The sequence below is a fragment of the Brassica oleracea genome, chromosome C7 (assembly GCF_000695525.1).
Source record: "Brassica oleracea var. oleracea cultivar TO1000 chromosome C7, BOL, whole genome shotgun sequence".
In the NCBI taxonomy this organism is placed as follows: Eukaryota; Viridiplantae; Streptophyta; class Magnoliopsida; order Brassicales; family Brassicaceae; genus Brassica; species Brassica oleracea.
Window position 1 is genome coordinate 12,760,771 of NC_027754.1, and position 10,206 is coordinate 12,770,976.

Consider the following 10,206-nt stretch of genomic DNA (forward strand, 5'->3'; position numbering starts at 1 on the left):
GTCTGAGAAATTAGTTGATTTAATTACTTAATACTCCCTCCGTTTCAGAATGATCCATGTTTTAGAGTTTTCACACTTACTAAGAAAACACTCAAAATCTTGATAATAAATGTATTACTTTCTGTGTTTAGCTATTTCTTATGATTTTTAACTAATCAAAATTCAGTAAACACAATTAATATTTTTGAAGTTTACAGTCTGACATTATTACATACATTGAAAATATAAAATATTGATCTTTTAGAAATAAGAATATTTTTTTTAAACATGGATCATTTAGAAACATATGGAGTAGAATTTTAAGAAATCACACATTCCGTATGTGAGCCCTTTGAATAAAAGGCAGAAAGAACCATCCAAAACAAAAGAAATTAGTGCTATATTCTGGTTTCTGATACAGTGTACTCACTTTTGTTAATTATTCTAGAAAATATGATAATCATCCAGAGAGGCAATTCCAAAATGAAACTCAGATGAAATATGGTTTAGGTGTGTAAGTGGTATTTGTTGGGTGGTGAGAGCTTCGAGAGATGAAGTGAAGTAGTTGGGTGCTAAGTAAGACTTATCCTAGATGCCTCTCACGCTTGGAAGCAAAAAGCTTAGGAAGTTTTGAAGATGTGATAGTTTTTGACAACTTAGGTTTTTATAAATGTGATATTTGAGTTTTGACGCACGAGTTTTTTTTTTCAAGTTATTCACACACCTGAAGATTGGCCAAGACTTACCGGTTAGATGTACAAAGAACATATTATTGGAACTTAACCGAACTAGGCCAAAGACTCAACAAAACAGTTCATCACAACGAGCTACATCACACGATCAAATCAACGATTCAACGATTCAGCCCTAAACCCAAAAGAAATCAAAGAATAGTATTCAAAACAGCGTCCTCAATCTTACTATCAACACCACAACTTCTAAAGAAGCAACCAAATAAAAACCAATTCAAAACGTATTATAACCTTATATCGTAGTGGTTTTAATTAGAGTAAGGCAATTTTCTCATATCTTTACAGTTTTAAAAAAATAATGAAAAAACACCCTTCAATTTCTCTCCCATCTGGTTTAAAGAGAAGGTCCACTATAACCCTGACCGGTTCTCTTAATCTTCCCCATCTCCATTTCGCGTGTGGTTTGGCCCTCGCTGCTTGAACCAGACGGGTACAGTCCATAGTCACTGGTCGGATTACTGTACTCACCCGTGGCGTTGTACTCTTGAGTTCCAAGTGCCATTTTCCTAAACTTCTTCATGTCTTCATTGTACTGGCTCGAGTCATAATCGGTGCTTCCTCCGTATGAGCTGTATACATTGCTTTGACCTGGTCTCATCCCTTCGTTAAGATCTGACAGTGATACATTTCCTTCTAACGCACGCACAATCTGCTCGTTGTTAACACAAACCATTCACTCCATTAGGCATTATAAGGGATATATACTTAAGAATAAGTGCAGCTAAGAAAATATGGCCAATAAATCGGACAAGACAGGTAAGAGAAAAGAATGATTGGTGTCAAAGTAAAATTACCTGGCTCATGCGAGGTCTGCGGCGAGCTGAATGGCGAACACAAGCCGCAGCACAAGCAACCATGCGAGCCATCTCCTCTCTGTCATACCCATTATTCATCTTTGCATCAGCTAAACCCTCAAAGTCTCCTTGCTCAGATGCTCGGTTAAGCAATGGTCGTGCCTGTTTCCACCATTCACGCATTCATTCAACACTCAAAAGTGTAAACAAAACTTTAGATTATTTGCAAGTCAAAGTAAGCAAGTACCCAGTCAACTAAGCTGTCATCTACATAGACATTGTTGGCATCAACGGGTCGACGTCCAGTAATGAGCTCCAAAAGCACAACGCCAAATGAGAAAACGTCAGACTTCTCCGTGAGCTTTCCGCTTGCAGCGTATTCCGGAGCCAAGTACCCAAAGGTTCCCATCACACGTGTTGATACATGCGTGTTTGTATCAGAAGCAATCTTAGCAAGACCAAAATCAGCAACCTGAAACATAGACAAGAGCTTCAGTAACCAAACATACAAAAAAACACTTCACCAACATATAACAGAATAAAAGATAAATCATCGCTACCTTAGCTTCAAACTTGAAATCTATCAATATGTTTGAAGCCTTGATATCACGGTGAATGATTTTAGGATTGCCTACAAAAACACAAACGCCTCATAAACAAACCACATAATGTATTATACCAAACATCTATAAATAAAGTTTCAGATTTTTAGACTTACAATCTTCATGAAGATAAGAAAGTCCTTTAGCAGATCCAAGAGCAATCTTCAATCTGGTGCTCCATTCCATTGTAGGCCGTCCCTCGCCTATAAAAAAAAAATTCATATTTACTAATTGGCAGGACAAATCAATGTAATAAAAACAAGAAAGAGTTTAGAATATGTCTAACCATGGAGGTGAAACTCGAGATTGTTGTTAGGAACAAACTCATAGACAAGCAATCTTTTGGCACCGGCGATGCAATAACCAACAAGAGACACCAGATGCCTGTGGTGAACTCTGCTGATGATCTCAACCTCTGCCTGAAACTCCCTCTCTCCCTGACCACTCCCAACTTTCAACTGCTTCACAGCAACTTCTTTCCCACTAGGCAACACACCTTTGTGCACGTAACCGAACCCGCCTTGTCCTAACAAGTTCGCCTCGGAGAAACCATTGGTGGCTCTAGCTAGCTCCTCGTATGTGAAAGTGCTTTTGGAGAAGCCTAACACAAGCCCTGGAGACGGTGGAGGAAGAACTGGACGGTCCGAGTAGTCGGAGCCGCCGCTGCTGCTCATGAAAGGCGGTGGTGGAGGTGGAGGAGGTTGCCGTGGTGGAGATGGAGCCTTAGGTGGTGGTGGTAGTGACGTCACGACATGATCTGACGGTGGTGTTGCGTTTTGTTGCCGCCATTGTTGCTGCTGTCCACCGTAAGGTCCTCCGGCTGAGAAACACAAAGAACATTCCAAATCTCAAAATCGGATTATTGAAAAGATTAAAACTTTTTAAGAAATTAAAATCATTTGGCACAAAAAGATTGAATCTTTCTTAAAAAAGTTAATACCTTTGGGACCAGGAGGAGGTGGCGGAGGAACATAGTAAGCATCTTCTTCGTCTCTCCGTCGTTTCTTCTTACAGAGGAGACAAATCAGAGTCACTATCACAAGCAGAGCGACTCCTCCGATGGCGATTCCCACCACCACTCCTGTTGATAAACCGTCGGAAGAAGGAGACGGCGGCGAGGGAGAAGATGGAGGTCGAGGAGATCCTCCTTCGCGTGAAGGATTGGACGGTGGTCCTGGGACTGAAGGTGGAGGGTTTCGAGTAGGAGGAGTAACAGGTGCGGGTGGAGATCCGGGCGTAGTTGGAGCGGGTGGAGACGGCTGAGGAAGAGGAGGTGGAGATCCCGGCGTAGATGGAGTTGGTGGAGATGGAGGAGGAGCAGAAGGTGTAGAGCGAGAAGAAGGAGGAGGAGATGTCGGAATAGTGGATGGCGGCGGAGGAGAAGAAGGTGTGGTGGGAGGAGGAGCGGAAGCTGGAGGAGGAGTGGTGGTTGTGGAGTTTGATGGTGGAGATGGAGGCGAACCAGTCCCCGGAGACGGCGCCGAGGACATGTTTGCTTCTTTGGATGTAAATCAAAAAGGCAAATGAAGAGAGTGTTAAAAGGAAGCAGCAGGAGGAGAGAGGAGACACGGAGACCAGAGAGTTAATTCAGTTTATGTTTTAATCTTTTTTCTATTTCTATGGAATGATTTTTCGGACAATGGAGCTGTATATGGGGTCCCACGCGATTCGTCCGCGTTATTTCTTTCTATGTTATAATTTTATAAACGCGTATGTTCTTTTTAACAAATCTTTAAAACAATTTAAATTTGTATTTAAATAATTGCTAATACGATTAAAATATACTTTATTAATTTTAAGTTATTAAAATTTCTAACTTCACTGCTTGGAAATTGTTAAGAAGATAAAAAATATTAGAAAAGAAAATGTTATGAGATATTTTCTCCGATAATCACTCAGTCACTATTGAGGAATTGAACACAATCCAAGTTCACTTTCATTTTTTTTGTGGAAAAAAAACTGTGGTATGACAATGCGATCTTGCCAAAATGCGATGTAAACTAAACTATGCATTTAATAAGACTTTTTTTGTTTATATTTAATAATACTTTTTAGGCCAAAAACAAGGAATCTTGGATCCTCTACCATTTTCTTTTGATTTGACCATCGATCTTCTACTATATTAACATGGATGAAAAGAACATAAAAACAGGAAAAAAAATGTAGAACATCAAAGCAGGAAGTGGAAAAAGTAATGTGAAATCGTAATTATGTTTGGAAAAAAATATGTGAATTAAAGGATATGATGTAGAATTGTAGATGTATCATCTTCTGAGAAAGAGATTTTACAATCCCAACAAATTATTTAAGAGATCTTTTGGTCTAAAGAGATACGTAATTACGTTACACAAATTATTTTACAAAATTTTTTCTTTTAGAAAATATAAAATTGCATTAGAGGCGAAGGCGTAATGACAATTTTGTACATGTGTGGAAAATAGTTGGAAATCTTCTTGCTCCAAAAGCAAAGAAAACAGCTGGAGTCTTGCATTAAGCACATATTCAAGGCCCCCTACATTGGCGTTCCTCCTAATTTGTTATTGTTATCTAAAAATCAAGTTACACACAAAAAATCCACTAAACAAATATTATAGTTAAATCAAATTTGCTAAGTGTTTTCTAATCAACGATAAGGTTCTTAATAACATGTTAATTATATTGTGGGAGTCGGTCTCCAGATTTCCAGATAAATGTGTTTTGCTCTTTAGATTAGATCAAATAAGTTTCTGAAAATAATTAGTATATTGTATCTAGTCAATGGCCTATCATTTGATTTGTGTATTTTAAAATAACCGACGACAAGTGCCGATCTTAAGAAACCAAAATCAACGCGGCGTAGAGATGATAACTTGTGAAATTGGTTCGGTATTTTTGGTGGTCAAATTGGTTCCACTCCCTATTGATTGATTACAAATGCCAGAGGTATTCTGGTTTGAATATGGTGAACCAATTTTATTTTAAACAACAACTTTAGTAAACTTCGATTGTATCCTAATCTTCGATAGACCACATGACCCTCCAATCAATGAACCTAAGTAGAAGATGCCAATGAACATATACATATATTGTGAGTGAACAAGAAAAGGTAAATCTTGTAAAGAGGGAGATGGGGTTTGCATTGGTGTATAGGGAGTGTCAAGTGTTGTCTTGGGTTGTATTTTGTGCGAAGGGGATAAGTTGTATGTGTAAACGAGAGGACGAGACTCACGAAAGGGAGGGTATGATTAGATAAGCAACATGATCTTAGATTGCAAAGTCACACGAATATTTATTTACAAGAAGAAAAACAAGTAAGTTATTTTTTTTGGTTATTCAACAATCAACTAACATTTGAGTTGTGTGAAAAATCTTTTAAAACGTGTGAGTTGGGGCTACGGGTTAGTATAGGAAAGTAGGGTGTCACATGGGCACACTATGATTATTTGGTATAACAATTATGCACATGATTAGTGGCGTGACATTCGCTGGTCTCACCTTCTAATATTCCTCTTATTTATAGTCTTTTTTAAAAAAAAATTAAAGCTATCAAGTGTCCACACCCAAGAAAAAAACAAAGAAGCTTAAAGATACATCCTAATTCGACCTTGGTCCCATCGCCCCCATTTTCTTTAGAGAAAATATCCATAAATTTTGATTTAATTTATTTTTCATTTTGAGCCAAAATTTTTGAGTATTTATTACTCTACGAATTTAATAAAATACTAATATACAATATTAAAAAAAGAATCAAATCACAAATACTAATATTTTTAGGAACATATATTTGATTTGGTACATCATCTTTATAATATTATCTGTAAAATTAGTTTTTACGTGTTGCATTTATATTAATTTTTTTGATAGTTAGTTACATAAGTACTTTTAATCAAATAAAAATATTACATATACTAGAATCAATTTTCCTTTTTATTTAACAATTTCAATTAATTAGACTTTCAATTTAGTTTCCTTTTTTATTTTTACAATAAAATAGATAATAAAAAGAAAATAATTATGAGTTTTAAAATGAATTTAAAATAGGAAAATATATTTTATATAATATGATTTCATCAAAAAGAGAAGTTAACAAGTATAATCTTGATGTTAATAAAAATAATATATTATTTCGATAAAATTTTTAATTTATTGATCTATCAAAAAAAAATGTTAATTACAAATCAAATGTTGTAAAAAAATAGAACTAAGGAGTGATACATGCTGAATTGACGCTGAATTGACACTAAAGTGTTACTTGGAACCATCTTTTTAATAACCCAACAAATTTGTGGTCTGGCTTATACATGAGCGAACATATTCTATTCCTCACTGCCTTGTCGATAAGTCTTCGCATTTGTTCAGTAGAGGTCATATTTTGTTGATGACGCCTTGTGTTCCTCTCCCTCCACACTGTAGTCTGAAACAACAGCTTTGCTAGAATGGAGTCTACTCCCTTCCCTCCCATTCTATGCAATCGATTCACAGTACAATGCCAGTTCAGATTGATATGATTTTCCACAAGATGTCGAGCCAGACCCTCCTAAACCGTGTACGAGAATGGACAAGCAAAGAATAAATGGTCTCTTGTCTCATCTTTCTCCCCACAAAGCTCATATCTCTGCACCATACCCCATTATCTCATTCGATCTCCAGTAGATAATCTGTTCTGTACGGCTAACCATGTAATAAGGAGAACCGAGGAACCCCTTCTGTGAACCAAACAACTTTGCTCCACTCAACTTTACTTCTTTTAACTCTGAGCTGATCCCATGTTCTAGTAGCTGAGAAAGTTGGTCTTTAGTCATCGTCCCCATGCTTTCACAATATATTATTTCTTCAATTGCCATGATTACTATTGTGCAGCTCATAGAACCGGCGACTTCTTTTTCATTAAAGAAAAAAAATATTTTCTTTATAACATATTCTTAAGCAACAAATAATATATTTTCAAAGTAATAAAATATTTTCCTTATGTCTATCTATTTTAGATAATTATATAAATTAATTTAATAACATAAACCGAAATATCTTTAGTTGAATAATAATGCTTTATAATTAGTATTATTAAGATTTTCTTTTTCATTTTTGTATAATCTTTAGTTGACTAAATATATTGGGGGTTATTGGTTGAGGCTATAGGAGCTGTGCACAGCCTTTTTAATTTCTACATCCATTTTTTTAAAGCAATCATGCTTTTATTTTAAAAACTGAATCTAAAACCAAGTGCTCTGAAAATTTTCTACAGCAAAATAAATTAAAGCTAAAGCTAAAAATCTAGAGCCTAATCTTAGAGCAAAAAAATAGAAAGCCACAACCTCAACCAAATGGTTAAAGAAAAGATTAAAAAATAGCTATAAAATTAATATACTTATATGATATGATTTCTCAAAAAACACATCACAAAAATATTTGGTATTTATTTTAAAATGTTAAATAATATTCTTATTAAAAATGATGTAATCATAAACATATTTTGATCAAAACATTACACAAATCTTTTCAAATAGAATAACTCTGGCTATTTTTAATGAACTAAAATACTATATTTTACCACTATTAAAAAATCTTTATACTTAATATTTAGCTTTAAAAAAATATTTTTCCTTATATTTATGCAATCCAATATACCAATAATAAAATTACTTAAGCAATCTGAATTATTATGTTCAAGATTATTGTAAAAAATCAATTACTTATATATTGACAAAATGATTTGATTATTATGAATATTAATATGCGTTAATGAGCGTTGTTTTATATGTTAATTTATATTTATTATTGCTTTATTTTAATATATTTTGAAAAGTAAACATATATTATATTATTCTAAATAATACAAAATACTTACCATCATCAAAGATGAAAAACTGAACTAATTCAACAAATAAAATCAATCCGATTTGAATTAATAAGAATAAAAATAACTATATTTCAATTTGAAAGAATATATGTCATTCAATATACCCACCAAATGAGTAATTGGACTAATCGAGTTTCTTATATCCAAAGGGCTAACTAAAAACATACTATTTATAGTAACATTTTATGCATAAATTACTGGATGCTTCAAAACATATTAACAAATAAAAATAAAATATTAACTTATTGTTACAATTTGTTTTATTTTTTAAAATATATGCATGAGAATTAAAAATATTTTCTTATAATTCATTTATGTAATTTTGAATTGATCAACAATTAATTTTAAGTTTTTTATTTTATTTTTGATTTTCAAAATAATATATATTATATCATACATAATCTTACTAAAATATATTTACATATATAAGAGACAACCAATCTATTTCGAAAATTAAATATATTCAGAAAACTAAATCTATTTAAAAAAAATATAATGGTTGAATTTGAAGAAGTTGATGCAATATAATATATCCAAGTGGTAAAAAACCGATTGATATTATATATCCTTTTAAGGCTTTCTAATTAAAATTAAAATTTAAAGTACAGTTACAAACTATGATCCATGGATCATAGAGTGAAACAAAATTTTATAAATATAGCAACATGAAACACTTAAGCCAACAACAATCATGAAGACAGAAGAAAGACAACAAGGTCTAGATGATAAACCTTTAAGAGTCGGAAGGAATGAAAAAAAAACAAATGATTTAAAATTGAAAGTAAATGATTAATTAATTATTATAACAAATTTACTTTTAAAATATTTACATTCGTGCATGAGACAGAAAAATCCCTTAGTATGCGTATATATAAGGAGTTTTATATAACGTATATAAATATTATATTTAGAGTGATTTTTACATTTTTATTAACTTTATTATATTAGTTATTAGAATTTTTAAATAAATAATTTTATTTTGTAAAAAATATTATTTTATGTTTTTGAATTTTACTTATTTAAAATAATTATTTTATTTTTACAGATCCAATCGTATATTCAATCAAGATCTAAAATTTTCTGGATATTCAAGACTATGATTATCCAGATAGCTACAATTTGAATCGGATCACAATATCCAATCAATTCCACCCCTAATTTTTTTTAGGGCAAATCTCCAAAATAGTACATTTTTAAGTTTATATCGCAAAAATAGCACTCAAAAACTAAAATGACCAAAATAGCACTTTTTTAAGTTTATCCTTTGAAAATTTTAATTTTTTTATTTTTCAAAATTTGAAATCTTATCCCCAAAACCTCAATTCTCAACTCTAAACCCTAAACTCTAAACCCTAAACCCTAAACCCTAAACCCTAAACCCTAAACCCTAAACCCTAAATCCTAAATCCTAAACCCCACCCTTTAACTCTAAACCCTAAGTTTGTGATTTTTGATAAAACATTAAGTGCTATTTTTGTGACTTTTGACCTTGAGTGCTAGTTTGAGAACATAAACTTGATTTAGTGCTATTTTTGTCTTTTTCTCTTTTCTTTACCTCAAATTGCTTCAGTCTAGTCAATACTGGCTCTTTTGATCTTTCCAAGCTGATTCTATTATATAAAGAAATATTTTTGATTGGGGAGTCCATTCCATCGTAAACATAAATGTACATTTGTTCGAAAATGTTATAGTATGTTTGGAAGATAAAGTATGCATACACTGTGGTGATATTTTAATGTTAATCAAACACCCTTTTCGGCTTTTGAGATTAGTGACTAGCGTATGAGAATGACTGACAACAATGTGGAATATCAAGAAAGGATTTACATAATAGATATTAATTCCATACTTATTCTTTAACCTCAACCAATAAGATTATGTTATTTCATATTCGATATCTTTTAAACAAGAAAACAAAATATTGTCAAATTATATTATATTTTTAAAATTAAAAGATAAAAATAAATAAATAAAAAAATAGTAGTAATTACAAAAAAAAATATTTTTAACGTCGCCAGCAAAACACTAAACCCTAAATCATAATCCCTAAACCCTAAATCCTAAACTTTAAACCTTTGGGTAAATCCTAAACCCTTGGATAAATTCCAAACTCTAAATCAAAAACACTGAACACTAAAACACTCAAGGGTTTAGAGTTTAGGATTTAAGATTTAGGGTTTTAGTGTTTAATGTTTATATTTAGAGTTTATGATTTATCCAAGGGTTTAGGGTTTACCCAAGGG

At 32.5% G+C, this 10,206-nt stretch overlaps 1 protein-coding gene across 1 annotated transcript; it reads right to left on the minus strand.

Moving 5' to 3' along the window:
• Positions 1 to 839: 839 nt before the first annotated feature.
• LOC106306255 (proline-rich receptor-like protein kinase PERK1) lies at positions 840 to 3,723 on the minus strand. Its single transcript, XM_013742806.1, has 7 exons — positions 3,068 to 3,723; positions 2,414 to 2,947; positions 2,244 to 2,330; positions 2,086 to 2,156; positions 1,773 to 1,997; positions 1,526 to 1,687; positions 840 to 1,380 (listed from the first exon to the last, which is right to left on the minus strand). The coding sequence occupies exons 1-7, from the start codon at positions 3,615 to 3,617 to the stop codon at positions 1,066 to 1,068; spliced, it is 1,944 nt and encodes a 647-aa protein (XP_013598260.1). The 5' UTR covers positions 3,618 to 3,723; the 3' UTR covers positions 840 to 1,065.
• Positions 3,724 to 10,206: the final 6,483 nt, after the last annotated feature.